Genomic DNA, 24,577 nt, shown 5'->3' on the forward strand with positions numbered 1-24,577 from the left:
CCAGTGTCACATGTTCCAGTCTCACATGTTCCAGTCTCACATATTCAAGTCTCACATATTCAAGTCTCACATATTCAAGTCTTGCATGTTCCAGTCTCACATATTCCAGTCTCACATGTTCCAGTCTCGCATGTTCCAGTCTCACATGTTCCAGTCTCACATATTCAAGTCTCACATATTTAAGTCTCGCATGTTCCAGTCTCACATATTCCAGTGTCACATGTTCCAGTCTCACATGTGCCAGTCTCACATATTCAAGCCTCACATATTCAAGTCTTGCATGTTCCAGTCTCGCGTAAAGCCAGTCACTGGTGTGACGCCGCAGCCTCCTGCCGACCTGATGCTCCACCCACCATCAAACGTTTCAGGAAGATCAGAGCATGTGGAAGGAAGTCATAACATTTATTGTTTTTCACCACAAGGGGGCGATAACGGCGTCTCAGTAGTCATGCAGTTGCGTCCCACCCAACACCCCCACCCAACATCAAACATTTCAGGAAGATCGGAGCCTGTGCAAAGAAATCATAAGTTTAATAGTTTTTACTTTTTTGGCCTAAAAATGGTAGAGGGAAACACAAAACAGGAAAAACCACCAAAATAAAAGCGCAGGACAGGAAGTGAACCAAAAACTGAAAAACTCCCACAAAACAAAACAAGGAATGACCGGCAGTGAGAGGTCACAACCCCAAGAAGGCCGACTTCCTGTTGGTTTTCAAATATGGCTTCTTGAGACTTTAGCCTGCGTCCTTTAAGATAGTCATCTCCAGCCATTTTGGTGACGTTACGCAAATAATTTTGTCTCATTTTCAAAGGGGGCGCTAGAGAGTCAGTGTTCATGTTCGATCCCGGCAAAATATCCACTCTTTTGCCAGACTGCCCGTGCTTGCAAAAACTGGTGAGTTTCTCAAAGATGCAAACATGCTGATGTTACAGCAGGGTCTCACTTTTCTGCCTAACAAAGCTCCCCAGCAGGAAGGTGAGTGTTTGTTTTTGGCCGTTGACTTTTATTTTCATGAATGCAAATTGAAAGAGAAAAAAAAAACATTGTTGTATGTCACAGGTGTGGAACTTAAGGTCCCAGGGATCGTTTCCTGTGGCCCACGAAAACCTGCATCAGTAAAGTACTTGATCTTTTCTCATTAAACGTATTCACTCTTTCAATTTTGGCAGAAAAAGTCTACGTCTTTTAAACTTGAGAACAATCTGCACATGCAAAAAAAACATTATATAAACACAGTAAATAATATTTATAATAACAGTAAAAAACAGTCCTGGTCATATCTTGTCTACCAATTTAAGTCCTGGTCTGATCAGGCCTACCAATCTAAGTCCTGGTCGGATCAAGTCCACCAGTCTAAGTCTCTGACCATGAACTGATGATGGATGAGAGTCCACACGTGATCTAAGACAAACTGAACAGTCCAGTTGCGATGGATCCACTGCCCTGAGAAGGCTTATCAGAGCAGACTCTGGTACCAGAGTCCCTTTAAACCGAACCAAACATGACAAGTGTGAACACACTCCTCAGTCCCTTGGCCACCTTATCCTGACACTCTGACCCTTAGACCAGATCCACTACTTTTTCGGGGAAATCCAACGAAACCGAATGCCTCCTGTGTTGTTGTGGAGTTGCTGGGGTTCACTCTTGTACCATCGAGATGTGAACAGCAAACAAATACAAGGACTGAAACACTGAGTAGAAACCAGGCAGTCCATCTGGAAGCGGTCACCCAAAGTGCTGCTGGTTCTGCTCCGGCTGGAAGTTGCGGTCGGGGCAAACCTTCTGCACCAGCCTATAGTCGGTGCCGGTGAAGGCGATGAAGATGCAAATGACCTTAAAGGGTTTAGCGCAGATCCACGCCGCCTGCGACTGCGTGTTTTCCGAGTAGCAGGTTTGACCCGGGTCGTACATGCAGGGCTTGGTCTTCTTGGACCGGTTGGTTCTTTGGTACTCCACACGGCAGTTGAGCTCAGTCATGACCGTCAGGTTCTGCTGCTGCTTGAGAAGGTCTGGAGTAATTGTGCTGGATTGGACTCGGGATGCCAGGTCTGGTAACAGGACAGAGTTCCCCGTGTGAATGCTTTCAACTACCGGGTCCAGAACCTCCAAGGCAACCGGCTTAGAAGGCGGCACGATGCTGACGGTTATATTCCCCAGGTGCGAGGAGTTGTGGCGGAAGTAGACGCTGAAAGTGCCGTTGACATGGTCCACGATCTTCCCGGTCACCACAAGGCTGAACTTCAGAGTTTTCACATTGAAATAAAAGTCGCCCCAGCCCAGAATCTTCTTGGACTTGGGGGACACTTTGGGATGAGGCTTGGATTTGTAGAGATGCTGGTCCAGGGAGAAGTTCTGAGGCCAACCGTAGGGACTGAGGGAGCCGTACGCCGGGGTTTTGTATTTGGTGGAGATGATCTGTAAGTCCTTGGAGATGTGTTGGAACTTCAAGGACGCGCCCACTGCGTCTACTCGTCCTCCGTCTACTCGTCCTCCGTCATCTACTCGTCTTCCGTCTACTCGACCTCCTTCTACTCGTCCTCTGTTTACTTGTCCTCCGTCTACTCTTCCTCCGTCTACTTGTCCTGCGTCATCTGCTCTCCATCCAGAGGCTTTGCTTGTTTCTTGGACCTGCGAAGAACCAGACAGGAAGAACTAAATGACTTTCTTCTGGGCCATGTGGACTTTGGTCAACCTCACTCCCTGACCACCTCAAGAGTGGTGCTGCACCCTCTTCTCCAAAACTACCATCATGTTTTAAAAACTTACACAATTTAAATCATAATAAAACACAATAATCATGAAAAAAACACAATAATCATGAAAAAACACAATAATAATAAAAAACACAATAATAATAAAAACTAAATAATAAAAAACACAATAATAATAAAATACACAATAATAATAAAAAACATAAAAATAATAAAAACACAATAATAAAAATACACAATGATAATAAAAACACAATAATACAAATACACAGTAATAAAAAATAAATAAAAACACAATAATAATAATAATACAAATAGTATAACCTTGGCTTAAAGTGACGTGTCAGCAGATCTGAAATATTGAAATATGATGTTTTGATGAGTATTGTAATATACATATATATATGTATATATATATATATATATATATATATATATATATATATATATATATATATATATATATATATATATATATATATATATATATATATATATATATATATATATATACATATGTATGTATATATATGAAGTGAAGTGAAGTGAATTATATTTATATAGCGCTTTTCTCTAGTGACTCAAAGCGCTTTACATAGTGAAACCCAATATCTAAGTTACATTTAAACCAGTGTGGGAGGCACTGTATATATATATATATATATATATATATATATATATATATATATATATATATATATATATATATATATATATATATATATATATATATATATATATATATATATATATATATATACTGTATATATACATACATACAGTATATATACATATGTATAAATATATATATATATATATATATATATATATATATATATATATATATATATATATATATATATATATATATATATATATATATATATATATATATATATATATATATATATATATATATATATACAAAGTACAAAAGCAGTGAAGTTGTCACGTTGTGTAAATGATAAATAAAAAGAGAATACAATGATTTGCATATCCTTTTCAACTTATATTCCATTGAATAGACTGCAAAGACAAGATATTTCATGTTCACACTGAGAAACTTTATTTTTTGCAAATATTAGTTCATTTGGAATTTGATGCCTGTTTTAAAAAAAAGGCACAAGTGGCAAAAAAGACTGAGAAAGTTGAAGAATGCTCATCAAAGACGTATTTGGAACATCCCACAGGTGGATAGGCTAATTGGGAACAGGTGGGTGCCATGATTGGGTATAAAAGCAGCTTTCGTGAAATGCTCAGTCATTCACAAACAAGGATGGGGCGAGGGTCACCACTTTGTCAACAAATGCCTGAGCAAATTGTTTAAGAACAACAGTTCTCAACCAGCTATTGCAAGGAATTTAGGGATTTCACCATCTACGCTCCGTAATATCATCAAAAGGTTCAGAGAATCTGGAGAAATCACTGCACGTAAGCCATGATATTACGCACTTTGGATCCCTCAGGCGGTACTGCATCAAAAAGCCACATCAGTGTGTAAAGGATATCACCACATGGGCTCAGGAACACTTCAGATAACCACTGTCAGTAACTACAGTTGGTCGCAACATCTGTACGTGCAAGTTAAAACTCTACTATGCAAAGCCAAAGCCATTTATCAACAACACCCAGAAACGCTTCGCTGGGACAGAGCTCATCTAAGATGGACTGATATGATGCAAAGTGGAAAAGTGTTCTGTGGTCTGACGAGTCCACATTTATTAAATATCTGTCTTTGCAGTCTATTCAATTGAATATAAGTTGAAAAGGATTTGCAAATCATTGTATTCTCTTTTTATTTACCATTTACACGTGACAACTTCACTGCTTTTGTACTTTGTATATGTGTGTGTATATATATATATTTATTTACATGTATATATATATATATATATATATATATATATATATATATATATATATATATATATATATATATATATATATATATATATATATATATATATATATATATATATATATATATATACAACTACCGTTCAAAAGTTTGGGGTCACCCATACAATTTTGTGTTTTCCATGAAAAGTCACACTTATTCACCACCATAAGTTGTGAAATGAATAGAAAATAGAGTCAAGACATTGACAAGGTTAGAAATAATGATTTGTATTTGAAATAAGATTTTTTTTACATCAAACTTTGCTTTCGTCAAAGAATCCTCCATTTGCAGAAATTACAGCATTGCAGACTTTTTGCATTCTAGCTGTTAATTTGTTTAGGTAATCTGGAGAAATTGCACCCCACGCTTCTAGAAGCAGCTCCCACAAGTTGGATTGGTTGGATGGGCACTTCTTGCGTACCATACGGTCAAGCTGCTCCCACAACAGCTCAATGGGGTTCAGATCTGGTGACTGCGCTGGCCACTCCATTACCGATAGAATACCAGCTGCCTGCTTCTTCTCTAAATAATTCTTGCACAATTTGGGGGTGTGTTTTGGGTCATTGTCCTGTTGTAGGATGAAATTGGCTCCAATCAAGCGCTGTCCACTGGGTATGGCATGGCGTTGCAAAATGGAGTGATAGCCTTCCTTAATCAGAATCCCTTTTACCCTGTATGAATCTCCCACCTTACCAGCACCAAAGCAACCCCAGACCATCACATTACCTCCACCATGCTTAACAGATGGCGTCAGGCATTCTTACAGCATCTTTTCAGTTGTTCTGCGTCTCACAAACGTTCTTCTTTTGATCCAAACACCTCAAACTTGGATTCATCCGTCCACAACACTTTTTTCCAGTCTTCCTCTGTCCAATGTCTGTGTTCTTTTGCCCATATTAATCTTTTTCTTTTATTGGCCAGTCTCAGATATGGCTTTTTCTTTGCCACTCTGCCATGAAGCCCAGAATCCGCAGCCGCCTCTTCACTGTAGATGTTGACACTGGTGTTTTGCGGGTACTATTTAATGAAGATGCCAGTTGGGGACCTGTGAGGCGTCTGTTTCTCAAACTAGAGACTCTAATGTACTTATCTTCTTGCTCAGTTGTGCAACGCGGCCTCCCACTTCTTTTTCTACTCTGGTTAGAGCCTGTTTGTGCTGTCCTCTGAAGGGAGTAGCACACACCGTTGTAGGAAATCTTCAATTTCTTAGCAATTTCTCGCATGGAATAACCTTCATTTCTAAGAACAAGAATAGACTGTCGAGTTTCAGATGAAAGTTCTCTTTTTCTGGCCATTTTGAGCGTTCAATTGACCCCACAAATGTGATGCTCCAGAAACTCAATCTGCTCAAAGGAAGGTCAGTTTTGTAGCTTCTGTAACGAGCTAAACTGTTTTCAGATGTGTGAACATGATTGCACAAGGGTTTTCTTATCATCAATTAGCCTTCTGAGCCAATGAGCAAACACATTGTACCATTAGAACACTGGAGTGATAGTTTCTGGAAATGGGCCTCTATACACCTATGTAGATATTGCACCAAAAAACAGACATTTGCAGCTAGAATAGTTATTTACCACATTAGCAATGTATAGAGTGTATTTCTTTAAAGTTAAGACTAGTTTAAAGTTATCTTCATTGAAAAGTACAGTGCTTTTCCTTCAAAAATAAGGACATTTCAATGTGACCCCAAACTTTTGAACGGTAGTATATATATATATATATATATATATATATATATATATATATATATATATATATATATATATATATATATATATATATATATATATATATATATACATATATATATATATATATATACATATGTATATATATATACATACATATATACATATGTATATATATATATATATATATATATATATATATATATATATATGAACGGTAGTATATATATATATATATATATATATATATATATATATATATATATATATATATATATATATACATATATATATATATATATATATACATATGTATATATATATACATACATATATACATATGTATATATATATATATATATATATATATATATATATATATATATATATATATATATATATATATATATATATATATATATATATATATATATATATATATATATATATATATATATATATATATATATATATATATATATATATACATATATGTATATGTGTGTATATATATAGGTATATAAAATGTAACATACAATGGTGTGAAAAAGATTCTTGTGGAGAAAGAATGTGACTTTTCCTTCCTTGCAGGAAGTTTGTGGTGAAGTACATAAAGTAAATGAAGTAGTACAAGTGACATTTACTTGTCACACTGCAGCTGCTCCTCATTAAAAAGTACAATTTGAGGTACAACTTTAACACTGTGACTCACCAACTTTTTCCGACAGCACATCCTTGTTATGACAGCAGCAACTTTCTCCTGACCAACTGTCTAACTTCTCCTTTTTCTAGTCAGCTCACCTGAAACTACTCACTCAATTACTCCCTCTACTCTATGTACTATATATTCTCTATATACCATATGTACTCCATGTACTCTATGTACAGTAATGTGTACTGTACTGTGTATACTGTATATACTGTGTACTATACTGTATGTACTGTGTACTATACTGTATTTACTCTAAATGCTGTATTGTATATATTCTATGTAAACTGTGTGTACTGTATATACTGTAAGTATTGTGTACTATGCTGTATGTACTATGTGTACTATACTGTGTATACTCTATGCACTGTACTGTACATATTATATGTACTGTAGTGTGTACTGTGTGTACTGAAAATACTGTATGTATTGTGTACTGTGTTGTATGTACTAAGTGTACTATACTGTATGTACTCTATGTACTGTACTGTGTACTGTATTTTGTATACTCCATGTACTGTACTCTACTGTATATACTCTATGTGCTGTAGTGTGTGTACTGTATATACCCTTTGTACTGTGTATTATACTGTATATACGCTATGTACTGTACTGTACATACCCCATGTACTGTACTGTGTACTGTAATGTGTGTGCTGTATATATTGTATGTACTGTGTGTACTATACTGTTTGTACTCTATGTATTTTACTTTGTGCTACACTGTATTGTATATACTGTGTATATTCTTTATGCACTGTGTGTACTGTACTGTATATATTTTATGTACTGTTTATTCTACTGTGTGTAATGTATATACTGTTTTTACTGTACTATTTGCATCATATATATTGTATATACTGTGTGTACTGTATACTGAACTGTGTGTACTATTTATACTGTATATAGTCTGTGTATTGCACATACTGTATATACTGTGTGTACTGCATACACTTTAAAGACTGTGCGGACTGTACTGTGTGTAGTGTATAGTGTTTACTGTGTGTAGTGTAGTGTGTGTACTACGTATAGTCTATACTGTGTGTAGTGTGTGTATAATGTGTAGTGTATACTGTGTGTAGTGTAGTGTGTGTACTATTAGTAGTGTAACGGTGCGTAGTGTAGTGTGTGTAGTGTGTATGTGCAGCAGTCCAATTGGAGGTGACAGTGTACATACATAAATATAAATATGTATTTATAAGTTAGTGTCAGACAAGTGTGTGAGTGTACTTTCATGCCAGTGTGTTGGCACAAGTCTCACAATAAACTCTGAAGGGATTATTACAAAAGCCAAAAGCAGTGAAGTTGTCACTTTGTGTAAATGGTAAATAAAAAGAGAATACATCCATCCATCCATCCATCTTCTTCCGCTTATCCAAGGTCGGGTCTTGGGGGCAGCAGCCTAAGCAGGAAAGCCCAGCCTTTCCTCTATCCCAGCCACTTCGTCCAGCTCTTCCCGGGGGATCCCGAGGCGGCCCCAGACCAGCCGGTAGACATAATCTATCCAACGTGTCCTGGGTCTTCCCCGTGGCATCCTACCAGTCGGACGTGCCCTAAACACCTCCCTAGGGAAGCGTTCGGGTGGCATCCTGACCAGATGCCCGAACCACCTCATCTGGCTCCTCTCCATGTGGAGGAGCAGCGGCTTTACTTTGAGCTCCGCCCGGATGGCAGAGCTTCTCACCCTATCTCTAAGGGAGAGCCCTGCCACCCGGCGGAGGAAACTCATTTCGGCCGCTTGTACCCGAGATCTTGTCCTTTCGGTCATAACCCAAAGCTCATGACCATAGGAGAGGATGGGAACGTACATCAACTGGTAAATTGAGAGTTTTGCCTTCCGGCTCAGCTCCTTCTTCACCACAACAGATAGATACAGCGTCCGCATTACTGAAGACGCCGCACCGATCCGCTTGTCGATCTCACGATCCACTCTTCCCTCACTCGTGAACAAGACTCCAAGGTACTTGAACTCCTCCAATTGGGGCAAGATCTCCTCCCCAAACCCGGATATTGGCACTCCACCCTTTTCCGGGCGAGAACCATGGACTCGGACTTGGAGGTGCTGATTCTCATCCCAGTCGCTTCACACTCGACTGCGAACCGATCCAGTGAGAGCTGAAGATCCCGGCCAGATGAAGCCATCAGGACCACATCATCTGCAAAAAGCAGAGACCTAATCCTGCAGCCACCAAACCAGATCCCCTCAACGCCTTGACTGCGCCTAGAAATTCTATCCATAAAAGTTATGAACAGAATCGGTGACAAAGGGCAGCCTTGGCGGAGTCCAACCCTCACTGGAAACGTGTCCGACTTACTGCCGGCAATGCGGACCAAGCTCTGACACTGATCGTACAGGGAGCGGACCGCCACAATCAGACAGTCCGACACCCCATACTCTCTGAGCACTCCCCACAGGACTTCCCGAGGTACACAGTCGAATGCTTTCTCCAAGTCCACAAAGCACATGTAGACTGGATGGGCAAACTCCCATGCACCCTCAAGGACCCTGCCAAGAGTATAGAGCTGGACCACAGTTCCACGACCAGGACGAAAACCACACTGTTCCTCCTGAATCCGAGGTTCGACTATCCGGCGTAGCCTCCTCTCCAGTACACCTGAATAGACCTTACCGGGAAGGCTGAGGAGTGTGCTCCCACGATAGTTGGAACACACACTCCGGTTCCCCTTCTTAAAGAGAGGAACCACCACCCCAGTCAGCCAATCCAGAGGTACTTCCCCCGATGTCCACGCGATGCTGCAGAGTCTTGTCAACCAAGACAGCCCCACAACATCCAGAGCCTTAAAGAACTCAGAGCGGCTCTCATCCACCCCCTGAAGCCTTGCCACCGAGGAGCTTTTTAACTACTTCAGCAACCTCAGCCCCAGAAATAGGAGAGCCCACCACAGATTCCCCAGGCACTGCTTCCTCATAGGAAGACGTGTTGGTGGGATTGAGGAGGTCTTCGAAGTATTCTCTCCACTGATCCACAACATCCGCAGTCAAGGTCAGCAGAACACCACCCTCACCATACACGGTGTTGACTGTGCACTGCTTCCCCTTCCTGAGGCGGCGGATGGTGGTCCAGAATCGCTTCTAAGACGTCCAGAAGTCTGTTTCCATGGCTTACCCGAACTCCTCCCATGTCCGAGTTTTTGCCTCTGCGACAGCTGAAGCCGCACAGCGCTTGGCCTGCCGGTACCTGTCCGCTGCCTCCGGAGTCCTATGAGCCAAAAGAACTCGATAGGACTTTTTCTTCAGCTTGACGGCAACCCTCACAGCCGGTGTACACCAACGAGTTCTAGGATTACCGCCACGACAGGCACCAACTACCTTGCGGCCACAGCTCCAATCAGCTGCCTCGACAATAGAGGTGCGGAACATGGTCCACTCGGACTCAATGTCCAGCACCCCCCTCGTGACATGTTCAAAGTTCTTCCGGAGGTGGGAATTGAAACTCTCTCTGACAGGAGACTCTGCCAGACGTTCCCAGCAGACCCTCACAATGCGTTTGGGCCTGCCAGGTCTGTCTGGCATCCTCCCCCACTATCGCAGCCAACTCACCACCAGGTGGTGATCGGTAGAAACACTCTCTTCACCCGAGTCTCCAAAACATGAGGCCGCAAATCCGATGACACAACTACAAAGTCGATCATGGAACTGCGGCCTAGGGTGTCCTGGTGCCAAGTGCACATGTGGACACCCTTATGTTTGAACATGGTGTTTGTTATGGACAATATGTAACGTGCACAAAAGTCCAATGACAAAACAACACTAGGGTTCAGATCCGGGCGGCCATTCTTCCCAATCACGCGTCTCCAGGTTTCACTGTCGTTGCCAACATGAGCATTGAAGTCCCCCAGTAGGACAAGGGAATCACCCGGGGGAGCACTTTCCAGTACTCCCTCGAGGGTATCCAAAAAGGGTGGGTACTCTGAACTGCTGTTTGGTGCGTAGGCACAAACAACAGTCAGGACCCGTCCCCCAAACCGAAGGCGGAGGGAAGCTACCCTCTCATCCACTGGGTTGAACTCCAACGTGCAGGCTTTGAGCCGGGGGGCAACAAGAATTGCTACCCCAGCCCGTCGCCTCTCACTGCGTGCAACGCCAGTGTGGAAGAGAGTCCAGCCCCTCTCGAGAGAACTGGTTCCAGAGCCCTTGCTGTGCGTCGAAGTGAGTCCGACTATATCCAGCCGCAGCTTCTCCACCTCGCGCACTAGCTCAGGCTCCTTCCCCCCCAGCGAGGTGACATTCCACTTCCCAAGAGCTAGCTTATGTAGCCGAGGATCGGACCACCAAGTGCCCTGCCTTTGGCTTCCTCCCAGCTCACACTGCACCCGACCTCTATGGCCCCTCCCATGAGTGAGCTTATTGGAGGGGGGGACCCATGTTGCCTCATCGGGCTGTGCCCGGCCGGGCCCCATGGGGACAGGCCCGGCCCCCAGGCGCTCACCATCATGCCCCAACTCTGGGCCTGGCTCCAGAGGGGGGCCCCGGTGACCCGCGTCCGGGCGAGGCAAATCGGAGTCTCGGTTTTTGCATTTCCATAGAGGTCTTCGAGCTGCTCTTTGTCTGATCCCTCACCTATGACCTGTTTGTCTTGGGAGACCCTACCAGGGGGCATGGAAGCCCCCGGACAATATAGCTCTTAGGATCATTGGGACACGCAAACTCCTCTACCACGATAAGGTGGCAGCTCAGAGAGGAGAAAAGAAAGAGAATACAATGATTTGCAAATCCTTTTCAACTTATTTTCAAATTAATAGACTGCAAAGACAAGATATTTCATGTTCACACTGAGAAACTTTATTTTTTGCAAATATTAGCTCATTTGAAATTTGATGGCTGCAACATGTTTCAAAAAAGCTGGCACAAGTGGCAAAAAAGAGTGAGAAAGTTGAGGAATGCTCATCAAAGACTTATTTGGAACATCCCACAGGTGAACATGCTAATTGGGAACAGGTGGGTGCCATGATTGGGTATAAAAGCAGCTTCCATGAAATGCTCAGTCATTCACAAACAAGGATGGGGCGAGGGTCACTACTTTGTCAAGAAATGCCTGAGAAAATGGTTTAAGAAAAACATTTCTCAACCAGCTATTGCAAGGAATTTAGGGATTTCACCATCTACGCTCCGTAATATCATCAAAAGGTTCAGAGAATCTGGACAAATCACTGCACGTAAGCCATGATATTACGCACCTTGGATCCCTCAGGCGGTACTACATCAAAAAGCCACATCAGTGTGTAAAGGATATCACCACATGGGCTCAGGAACACTTCAGAAACCCACTGTCAGTAACTACAGTTGGTCGCTACATCTGTAAGTGCAAGTTAAAACTCTACTATGCAAGGCCAAAGCCATTTATCAACAACTCAGGCTTCGCTGGGCCTGAGCTCATCTAAGATGGACTGATGCAAAGTGGAAAAGTGTTCTGTGGTCTGACGAGTCCACATTTCAAATTGTTTTTGGAAACTGTGGATGTCATGTCCTCCGGACCAAAGAGGAAAAGAACCATCCGGACTGTTCTAGGGTCAAAGTGTAAAAGGCAGCATCTGTGATGGTATGGGGGTGTATTAGTGCCCAAGACATGGGTAACTTACACATCTGTGAAGGCACCATTAATGCTGAAAGGTACATACAGCTTTTGGAGCAACATATGTTGCCATCCAAGCAACGTTATCATGGACCCCCTGCTTATTTCAGCAAGACAATGCCAAGCCAGGTGTTACAACAGCGTGGCTTCATAGTAAAAGAGTGAGGGTACTAGACTGGCCTGCCTGTAGTCCAGACCTGTCTCCCATTGAAAATAAGTTTATTTATGATTTACACAAGGTGCCAACTTCACTGGTTTTGGGTTTTGTTTACTCCTCTGAGATGCGGAATTATTATCTAATCAATAATCAATGCAGGTCATGGACATGAAAAAAAGTTAAAGTTAAAGTTCCAATGATTATCACACACACTAGGTGTGGCAAAATTATTACAAGATGAGTACAGCTGGTTACTTGTTTACTGAAGTGGACTTTATGAATATCTTTATGTTTAATATTTGTCTATGTGATTAAGTCTATGTACAGGTATACTGTTCATTTTACACATATATCTATACATATATCCAGAGGTGGGCAGTAACACGCTACATTTACTTTTACTTGAGTATATTTATAGAGAAGAAACGCTACTTTTACTCCACTCCATTTATCTACATTCAGCTCGCTACTCGCTACAAATTTTTATCGATCTGTTAATGCACGCTTTGTTTGTTTTGGTCTGTCAGACAGACCTTCAAAGTAGGATCTAGCGCATGCCTGCGTTTCATCCAATCAAATACAGTCACTGGTGACGTTTGACTCCGTTTCACCAATCAAACAGAGCCAGGCGGTCACATGATTAACTGCACGTAAAGTTTCAGCGGCAAACGACAACAATGGTAGCGACAACAACGAACGCTTCGCGTCAACCAGAAGAGGAAGAACTCCCCTGGCCTCACATGAAATCGATGTTCACGCTTCAGGCAACCAAAAATAAGAGTTATGTAATGCGTTGTCGTTTGTGTCTCCCCAAACAAGTGGACATTTCAGCTTACTGTAACCAGAGGTGGGTAGAGTAGTCAGAAATTGTACTCAAGTAAGAGTACTGTTACTTTAGAGATTTATTGCTCAAGTAAAAGGAAGGAGTAGTCACCCAAATATTTACTTGAGTAAAAGTAAAAAGTATGTTGTGAAAAAACTACTCAAGTACTGAGTAACTGATGAGTAACCTGTTCGTTTAATGATGACGGCAACAAATAATGCACAAAAACATAAAAATAGCAATGAGCAAATTCAGAGCCAGGAATATCTCTGAAGCAACTACAAACCCCATTTCCATATGAGTTGGGAAATTGTGTTAGATGTAAATATAAACGGAATACAATGATTTGCAAATCCTTTTCAACCCATATTCAATTGAATGCACTACAAAGACAAGATATTTGATGTTCAAACTCATAAACTTTTTTTTTTTTTTAAATAATAATTAACTTAGAATTTCATGACTGCAACACGTGCCAAAGTAGTTGGGAAAGGGCATGTTCACCACTGTGTTACATGGCCTTTCCTTTTAACAACACTCAGTAAACGTTTGGGAACTGAGGAGACACATTTTTTAAGCTTCTCAGGTGGAATTCTTTCCCATTCTTGCTTGAGGTACAGTTTAAGTTGTTCAACAGTCCGGGGGTCTCCGTTGTGGTATTTTAGGCTTCATAATGCGCCACACATTTTCAATGGGAGACAGGTCTGGACTACAGGCAGGCCAGTCTAGTACCCGCACTCTTTTACTATGAAGCCACTTTGATGTAACACGTGGCTTGGAATTATCTTGCTGAAATAAGCAGGGGCGTCCATGGTAACGTTGCTTGGATGGCAACATATGTTGCTCCAAAACCTGTATGTACCTTTCAGCATTAATGGCGCCTTCACAGATGTGTAAGTTACCCATGTCTTGGGCACTAATACACCCCCATACCATCACAGATGCTGGCTTTTCAACTTTGCGCCTATGACAATCCGGATGGTTCTTTTCCTCTTTGGTCCGGAGGACACGACGTCCACAGTTTCCAAAAACAATTTGAAATGTGGACTCGTCAGACCACAGAACACTTTTCCACTTTGTATCAGTCCATCTTAGATGAGCTCAGGCCCAGCGAAGCCGACGGCGTTTCTGGGTGTGGTTGATAAACGGTTTTTGCCTTGCATAGGAGAGTTTTAACTTGCACTTACAGATGTAGCGACCAACTGTAGTTACTGACAGTGGGTTTCTGAAGTGTTCCTGAGCCCATGTGGTGATATCCTTTACACACTGATGTCGCTTGTTGATGCAGTACAGCCTGAGGGATCGAAGGTCACGGGCTTAGCTGCTTACGTGCAGTGATTTCTCCAGATTCTCTGAACCCTTTGATGATATTACGGACCGTAGATGGTGAAATCCCTAAATTCCTTGCAATAGCTGGTTGAGAAAGGTTTTTCTTAAACTGTTCAACAATTTGCTCACGCATTTGATGACAAAGTGGTGACCCTCGCCCCATCCTTGTTTGTGAATGACTGAGCATTTCATGGAATCTACTTTTATACCCAATCATGGCACCCACCTGTTCCCAATTTGCCTGTTAACCTGTGGGATGTTCCAAATAAGTGTTTGATGAGCATTCCTCAACTTTATCAGTATTTATTGCCACCTTTCCCAACTTCTTTGTCATGTGTTGCTGGCATCAAATTCTAAAGATAATGATTATTTGCAAAAAAAAAAAGTTTATCAGTTTGAACATCAAATATGTTGTCTTTGTAGCATATTCAACTGAATATGGGTTGAAAATGATTTGCAAATCATTGTATTCCGTTTATATTTACATCTAACACAATTTCCCAACTCATATGGAAACGGGGTTTGTAAAACAATAATATATATTAAATAATAATACATTAAAATAAAAAAAATTAAGGCAAATTGAGCCACAATAACTTAACAGCACCATAGGCTCAGTAGGCATTCATTGATTGATTGATTGAAACTTGTATTAGTAGATTGCACAGTACAGTACATATTCCATACAATTGACCACTAAATGGTAACACCCCAATAAGTTTTTCAATGTTAATCAATTACTTAATAAATGACCAAGTCGAGGTGATCTACCTCATATATACATATACATACACACACATATCTATATATATATATATATATATATATATATATATATATATATATATATATATATATATATATATATATATATATACATATATATATATATACAGTATATATACATGCATGTTTAACATATAGAATCCTTTCTTTCATGAAGACAAGAATATAAGTTGGTTTATTATCTGATTCTGATGACTTGCATTGATTGGAATCAGACAGTAGTGCTGATAACGTCCACGTTTTCAAATGGAGGATAAAAAAAGTTCCTCCTTTCTGTCTAATACCACATAAAAGTGGTTGGTTTTTGGCATCTTATTTGTCCAGCTTCCATATTCGTTTTTATACACTTTACAAGAAATACATTGGCGGCAAACTCCGTAGCTTGCTAGCTTGTTTGCGCTGGCTTTCGGAGACTCTTATTTTGTTAGCGCAGGTGCGATTGAGCGGCACTTTTATTGTGAAGACAGGAACTGTGCGGTCAGTCTTTAGGCTTTTGACGGGAAGTACGGTTGAAATAAAAAAGTGCCTTTTTTCCTTCACACTTTTGATTGATTGATTGAGACTTTTATTAGTAGATTGCACAGTACAGTACATATTCCGTACAATTGACCACTAAATGGTAACACCCGAATAAGTTTTTCAACTTGTTTAAGTCGGGGTCCACGTGTGACGGTCATGTGACCGCCTGGCTCTGTTTGATTGGTGAAACGGAGTCCAACGTCACCAGTGACTGCATCTGATTGGATTAAACGCAGGCATGCGCTAGATCAGGGGTCACCAACGCGGTGCCCGCGGGCACCAGGTAGCCCGTAAGGACCAGATGAGTAGCCCGCCGGCCTGTTCTAAAAATAGCTCAAATAGCAGCACTTACAAGTGAGCTGCCTCTATTTTTTAAATTGTATTTATTTACTAGCAAGCTGGTCTCGCTTTGCCCGACATTTTTAATTCTAAGAGAGACAAAACTCAAATAGAATTTGAAAATCCAAGAAAATATTTGAAAGACTTGGTCTTCACTTGTTTAAATAAATTCATTAATTATTTTACTTTGCTTCTTATAACTTTCAGACAGACAATTTCAGAGAAAAAATACAACCTTAAAAATGATTTTAGGATTTTTAAACACATATACCTATTTACCTTTTAAATTCCTTCCTTTTCTTTCCTGACAATTTAAATCAATGTTCAAGTAAATTTATTTTTTTTATTGTAAAGAATAATAAATATATTTTAATTTAATTCTTCATTTTAGCTTCTGTTTTTTAGACGAAGAATATTTGTGAAATATTTCTTCAAACTTATTATGATTAAAATTCAAAAAAATTATTCTGGCAAATCTTGAAAATCTGTAGAATCAAATTTAAATCTTATTTCAAAGTCTTTTGAATTTATTTTAAAATGTTTGTTTTGGAAAATCTGGAAGAAATAATGATTTGTCTTTGTTAGAAATATAGCTTGGTCCAATTTGTTATATATTCTAACAAAGTGTAGATTGGATTTTAACCTATATAAAACATGTCATCAAAATTCTAAAATTAATCTTAATCAGGAAAAATTACTAATGATGTTCCATAAATTCTTTTTTTAAGTTTTTCTCTTCTTTTTTTTCGGTTGAATTTTGAATTTTAAAGAGTCGAAATTGAAGATAAACTATGTTTCAAAATTTAATTGTCATTATTTTCATGTTTTCCAGTAAATGTTTCAAAAATGTTTGAAAAGGTAGCACATCCCAAAATTAAGACTAGTAGGACAAAATACTCACATTTCACTTGATTTATTGCTCACATCAAAAAAGAGGAACGCTTACGCGTTTCGGCACGTGGCCTTCGTCAGAGCGTTTAAGAGTACATACAATTTCAGTGTCAATTTATACATACACACACACTCAGAGTTCACAACTGGGAATTGGATCCAATTACTGGGGAACCAATCACATGTCTTCTTCCTTGCTGATGCTGGGACCAATTTTCAGGTAGAGCTTCTGCAAAACACTGTTGTTAGGACTAGCATACACTAGATGGCACTGGACTGGATACTGGATGACTACAATGACACAGAAGGAACAATTATGTTAAAAAACATTTTAGGCTATAGTCATCATTGAGTCCATTTGGTGTCATAGTATTGAGTGTGTAGATCCAGAACATTTCTCTCTGTGATAGTTTTTTCAAAATATCTCCTCCTCTTTTGGGCATCATGATTTGTTCAATCCCATAGAATCTTAATGAAGAGGGTGAACCGTGGTTTGCTTCAGAGTAATGTCTTGCAATGGCATAGTCCATATTGCCTGTACGAATTGCTGTTTTGTGCTCAGATATTCTTTGTTTTAGCGGCCTTTTGGTTTTTCCAATGTAGGCTAAGCTACAGGGACATAATAGCATGTAGACCACATGAGTTGACTTACAGTTGATGAATTCCCTTATTGGAATTTTCTTCCCAGTGTGAGGATGGTTAAATGATTTAGTTTTTGTTGTATTGTTACAGCAGGCACAGTTACCACATCTATACATGCCTGTTGTTGTTGTTGTTGTCAACCATGTGGTGGTCTTTTTGGGAATCATATTCTTATACATGACCATGTTTTTAATTGTAGGCGCTCTCCTGAAAGCAAAAAGAGGTGGGGATTTGCAGAGGTCCTTTAGTGTTTCTTCTGCTTGGAGCACATGCCAGTGTTTCTTGAGTGTCTCCTTTATTTGTGAAGCACAATGGTTGAATTCAGTGGAGAAACAGGCCCGGCTTGGATTCTTAGTTTTCTGAATGTTGGACAGGAGATCAGTACGAGCAGTAGTATTAGCTCGCTGTATGGCTTTCTGAATAGAGTTAGAGGCATAACCTCTTTCTTTGAACCGAGCAGCCATGATTATTTCTTTGGAGTGAAAGTCCTCAAGGTCTGAACAGTTGCGTTTGAGCCTCAAAAACTGACCCACTGGGATATTGTCCTTTAGGGGTTTGGGATGATTGCTTGTGGCATGTAATATTGAATTTCGTTCCATATCTTTTCTATAGATAGAAGTGTGAATAGCTCCTGTTTCATCTTTATGTATGCTCAAATCCAAATAATTAATCTTTTCAGTGCTATGTTCACAGGTGAATTTAAGGAACGCTGAACTATTGTTGAGATATTTCACAAAGTCCATCAATTCTTCTTGCGTCCCCTCCCAAAATATCAGGATGTCATCAATGTATCGTTTGTACAGTTTTATATTTGAATGGTAAGGGTTACTATTTGGGTCATGTATGACTTCTTCTTCCCATTTCCCTACCACTAATCCAGCTACAGAGGGCGCTGTTGCGGTCCCCATCGCAGTCCCTGCTTGTTGGAGATACCATTTGGAGTCATACAGCATGTAGTTGTGACTCAGTACATAGTGTAACAATTCTAATAGAAATTCATTAGGGGGATTGTGTGTTGCTTCTCTCTTGGATAGGTAATAGGCCACAGAGTTCAAAGCATCTTCATGGGGAATGCAACCATATAGGTTTTCAACATCAAGAGACACCAATATTGTATTCTGATTTGCAGTATATTCAGTCAGACAGTTAAGTACATCTTTTGTGTCTCCAAGGTAGGCGGGTAGGTCTTTCACAAAATCTTTCAAGAAGAAGTCAACATATTTTGACAATGGTTCAGTCACTGAGCCTCTTCCTGAGACTATTGGCCTCAATGGGGGTTCTGTAGGATGTTTATGGATTTTGGGAAGACAATATATGATGGGGGTGACTGGGTGCTGGTTAGTCAGATAGGCATGCTCATTTTTTGTGATCCAGTTTGATTCGAATGCAACTTTCAGCAGACTGTCAATTTCAGATTTAAATTCATCCATAGGATTTTTCTCTAGCTTCCTGTAGGTGGGGCTGTTCAAAAGTTCAAGCATTTTCTGATGGTAGTATTCAGTGTCAAGGATACACACAGCTCCTGCTTTGTCTGCTGAGCGGATAGTGATTTCTGGATTGTTCTCCAACTCTTCTAATGCATTGCGCTCTTCAGAACTCAAGTTTGAGTATTTTGGGCCTTTATCTTTTTTTAACATTTTTTCAAGATCATTCTCAACTAATTTGTTAAATGTCAAAATCGCAGGGCTTAGGTTGGTGAAAGGGCAAAATGATGACTTTGGAGCAAAGGGAGAAGGTTTTTGTGTTCCAGTTTTACTCTCTTCACTTTGTGATGACTGTTCAGTTGAATATGCTGCATTTTTATGGAGAGGAGAGAAAAAGTGTTTCAAATGAAGTTGTCTCATGAACTTATAGGTGTCAACTTTTAGGTTGAAAGCATTGACTTTGTTGGTTACTGCAAATGAAAGACCTTTATTTAGAACTGAGGTTTGGGCTGGGGTGAGTGGAACTTTAGACAGATTCACTATGGGTGATTGAATTGTCTTGGGGATCTCCTGGGTGGACCTCTTCCCTCGTTTGCCCCGCCTCGTCTTCCTCTTCCTCTTCCACGTTGGTGTGGGTGGGGTAGATCTAAAAAAGGTGCTCTGCGGTTGGTTGTCAGATCCTCACTCTCACTTGATTGGTCACTCACAGCTGAGGGATAGTCATCAGATTGACGATAGACACCTGGTTTGGCTCTGATTCTCTGTCTTCCTCTGTAGGTTGGTTTTTGCCATTGGTAAACTGTTCCCTCTTTGTAGTCATTCAAATCACGTTGGTATTTCTTCATTTTGTATTGTTTGAGTTGTATCTTGAATGAGTCCAATGACTTCAACATTTTCTCTTCCATTTGGGTGACCTCCTCTAATCCCTGGAGGTTGTGAATTTTTGTCTCAAGAGCTTTTATGGTTTCAAGTTTTTTTGACTGCTCAGCTTTTGACTTTTCAATGATCAATACTTCTAGATCTAATGAACATTTGTTTAGGATTTGTTCCCACTTCTTCATAAAGTCAGGGTCATCTGTGCCAAAGGCTGGAATTTTGTTGATTCGAAGCCCTCTGGGGATACGTTGCTGTCGTCTGTACTCAGACAGTGTAACAGCATGCCACAGTAATCGTGTCTCCTGTTTCTTTAAATCTTCAAGTTCAGAAAAAAGGCCTTTAGTATCTGTGCTTTGATTTTCAGTTTGGACCCAGTTTTCAAATTCAGTGTGGGGCAACAGAATACTCTCTATGTCTTCCTCTGAATAGTTAAATGTCTCTGACCTTGCTTCGGTCTGCTGATTGAGTAGCTCAAATGATGTGGCCATTGTGGTTGTATTTGTCCGATTTTAGATTGGAGCAGCAATTTCAAAAGATAACTGGTTCAAAAAGGAGATTGCGCTTCTCAATGTGATTCAAGATGGAGTGCCAAACCCAAAAAAAAGTAATCCAGTAAATGTTTCAAAAATGTTTGAAAAGGTAGCACATCCCAAAATTAAGACTAGTAGGACAAAATACTCACATTTCACTTGATTTATTGCTCACATCAAAAAAGAGGAACGCTTACGCGTTTCGGCACGTGGCCTTCGTCAGAGCGTTTAAGAGTACATACAATTTCAGTGTCAATTTATACATACACACACACTCAGAGTTCACAACTGGGAATTGGATCCAATTACTGGGGAACCAATCACATGTCTTCTTCCTTGCTGATGCTGGGACCAATTTTCAGGTAGAGCTTCTGCAAAACACTGTTGTTAGGACTAGCATACACTAGATGGCACTGGACTGGATACTGGATGACTACAATGACACAGAAGGAACAATTATGTTAAAAAACATTTTAGGCTATAGTCATCATTGAGTCCATTTGGTGTCATAGTATTGAGTGTGTAGATCCAGAACATTTCTCTCTGTGATAGTTTTTTCAAAATATCTCCTCCTCTTTTGGGCATCATGATTTGTTCAATCCCATAGAATCTTAATGAAGAGGGTGAACCGTGGTTTGCTTCAGAGTAATGTCTTGCAATGGCATAGTCCATATTGCCTGTACGAATTGCTGTTTTGTGCTCAGATATTCTTTGTTTTAGCGGCCTTTTGGTTTTTCCAATGTAGGCTAAGCTACAGGGACATAATAGCATGTAGACCACATGAGTTGACTTACAGTTGATGAATTCCCTTATTGGAATTTTCTTCCCAGTGTGAGGATGGTTAAATGATTTAGTTTTTGTTGTATTGTTACAGCAGGCACAGTTACCACATCTATACATGCCTGTTGTTGTTGTTGTTGTCAACCATGTGGTGGTCTTTTTGGGAATCATATTCTTATACATGACCATGTTTTTAATTGTAGGCGCTCTCCTGAAAGCAAAAAGAGGTGGGGATTTGCAGAGGTCCTTTAGTGTTTCTTCTGCTTGGAGCACATGCCAGTGTTTCTTGAGTGTCTCCTTTATTTGTGAAGCACAATGGTTGAATTCAGTGGAGAAACAGGCCCGGCTTGGATTCTTAGTTTTCTGAATGTTGGACAGGAGATCAGTACGAGCAGTAGTATTAGCTCGCTGTATGGCTTTCTGAATAGAGTTAGAGGCATAACCTCTTTCTTTGAACCGAGCAGCCATGATTATTTCTTTGGAGTGAAAGTCCTCAAGGTCTGAACAGTTGCGTTTGAGCCTCAAAAACTGACCCACTGGGATATTGTCCTTTAGGGGTTTGGGATGATTGCTTGTGGCATGTAATATTGAATTTCGTTCCATATCTTTTCTATAGATAGAAGTGTGAATAGCTCCTGTTTCATCTTTATGTATGCTCAAATCCAAATAATTAATCTTTTCAGTGCTATGTTCACAGGTGAATTTAAGGAACGCTGAACTATTGTTGAGATATTTCACAAAGTCCATCAATTCTTCTTGCGTCCCCTCCCAAAATATCAGGATGTCATCAATGTATCGTTTGTACAGTTTTATATTTGAATGGTAAGGGTTACTATTTGGGTCATGTATGACTTCTTCTTCCCATTTCCCTACCACTAATCCAGCTACAGAGGGCGCTGTTGCGGTCCCCATCGCAGTCCCTGCTTGTTGGAGATACCATTTGGAGTCATACAGCATGTAGTTGTGACTCAGTACATAGTGTAACAATTCTAATAGAAATTCATTAGGGGGATTGTGTGTTGCTTCTCTCTTGGATAGGTAATAGGCCACAGAGTTCAAAGCATCTTCATGGGGAATGCAACCATATAGGTTTTCAACATCAAGAGACACCAATATTGTATTCTGATTTGCAGTATATTCAGTCAGACAGTTAAGTACATCTTTTGTGTCTCCAAGGTAGGCGGGTAGGTCTTTCACAAAATCTTTCAAGAAGAAGTCAACATATTTTGACAATGGTTCAGTCACTGAGCCTCTTCCTGAGACTATTGGCCTCAATGGGGGTTCTGTAGGATGTTTATGGATTTTGGGAAGACAATATATGATGGGGGTGACTGGGTGCTGGTTAGTCAGATAGGCATGCTCATTTTTTGTGATCCAGTTTGATTCGAATGCAACTTTCAGCAGACTGTCAATTTCAGATTTAAATTCATCCATAGGATTTTTCTCTAGCTTCCTGTAGGTGGGGCTGTTCAAAAGTTCAAGCATTTTCTGATGGTAGTATTCAGTGTCAAGGATACACACAGCTCCTGCTTTGTCTGCTGAGCGGATAGTGATTTCTGGATTGTTCTCCAACTCTTCTAATGCATTGCGCTCTTCAGAACTCAAGTTTGAGTATTTTGGGCCTTTATCTTTTTTTAACATTTTTTCAAGATCATTCTCAACTAATTTGTTAAATGTCAAAATCGCAGGGCTTAGGTTGGTGAAAGGGCAAAATGATGACTTTGGAGCAAAGGGAGAAGGTTTTTGTGTTCCAGTTTTACTCTCTTCACTTTGTGATGACTGTTCAGTTGAATATGCTGCATTTTTATGGAGAGGAGAGAAAAAGTGTTTCAAATGAAGTTGTCTCATGAACTTATAGGTGTCAACTTTTAGGTTGAAAGCATTGACTTTGTTGGTTACTGCAAATGAAAGACCTTTATTTAGAACTGAGGTTTGGGCTGGGGTGAGTGGAACTTTAGACAGATTCACTATGGGTGATTGAATTGTCTTGGGGATCTCCTGGGTGGACCTCTTCCCTCGTTTGCCCCGCCTCGTCTTCCTCTTCCTCTTCCACGTTGGTGTGGGTGGGGTAGATCTAAAAAAGGTGCTCTGCGGTTGGTTGTCAGATCCTCACTCTCACTTGATTGGTCACTCACAGCTGAGGGATAGTCATCAGATTGACGATAGACACCTGGTTTGGCTCTGATTCTCTGTCTTCCTCTGTAGGTTGGTTTTTGCCATTGGTAAACTGTTCCCTCTTTGTAGTCATTCAAATCACGTTGGTATTTCTTCATTTTGTATTGTTTGAGTTGTATCTTGAATGAGTCCAATGACTTCAACATTTTCTCTTCCATTTGGGTGACCTCCTCTAATCCCTGGAGGTTGTGAATTTTTGTCTCAAGAGCTTTTATGGTTTCAAGTTTTTTTGACTGCTCAGCTTTTGACTTTTCAATGATCAATACTTCTAGATCTAATGAACATTTGTTTAGGATTTGTTCCCACTTCTTCATAAAGTCAGGGTCATCTGTGCCAAAGGCTGGAATTTTGTTATTTTCATGTTTTCTCCTCTTTTAAACCGTTCAATTAAGAGTAAATATCATTAATTATTAATAATAACATAGAGTTAAAGGTAAATTGAGCAAATTGGCTATTTCTGGCAATTTATTTAAGTGTGTATCAAACTGGTAGCCCTTCGCATTAATCACTACCCAAGAAGTAGCTCTTGGTTTCAAAAAGGTTGGTGACCCCTGCGCTAGATCCTACTTTGAAGGTCTGTCTGACAAACCAAAACAAACAAAGCGTGCATTAACAGATCGATAAAAATCAGTAGCGAGTAGCGAGCTGAATGTAGATAAATGGAGCGGCGTAAAAGTAGCGTTTCTTCTCTATAAATATACTC

At 40.1% G+C, this 24,577-nt stretch overlaps 1 protein-coding gene across 1 annotated transcript in view; it reads right to left on the reverse strand.

Moving 5' to 3' along the window:
• Positions 1–571: 571 nt before the first annotated feature.
• Positions 572–24,577, reverse strand: part of LOC133639257 (neurexophilin-4-like) — a 28,779-nt gene continuing 4,773 nt past the window's right edge. Inside the window, exon 2 of the mRNA XM_062032482.1 lies at positions 572–2,629. Coding sequence (XP_061888466.1) covers positions 1,727–2,629 — 903 coding nt within the window. The 3' untranslated portion in view covers positions 572–1,726. The remainder of the gene's footprint in view (positions 2,630–24,577) is intronic.

This window comes from Entelurus aequoreus, linkage group LG01, assembly GCF_033978785.1.
Source record: "Entelurus aequoreus isolate RoL-2023_Sb linkage group LG01, RoL_Eaeq_v1.1, whole genome shotgun sequence".
NCBI classification, from domain to species: Eukaryota; Metazoa; Chordata; class Actinopteri; order Syngnathiformes; family Syngnathidae; genus Entelurus; species Entelurus aequoreus.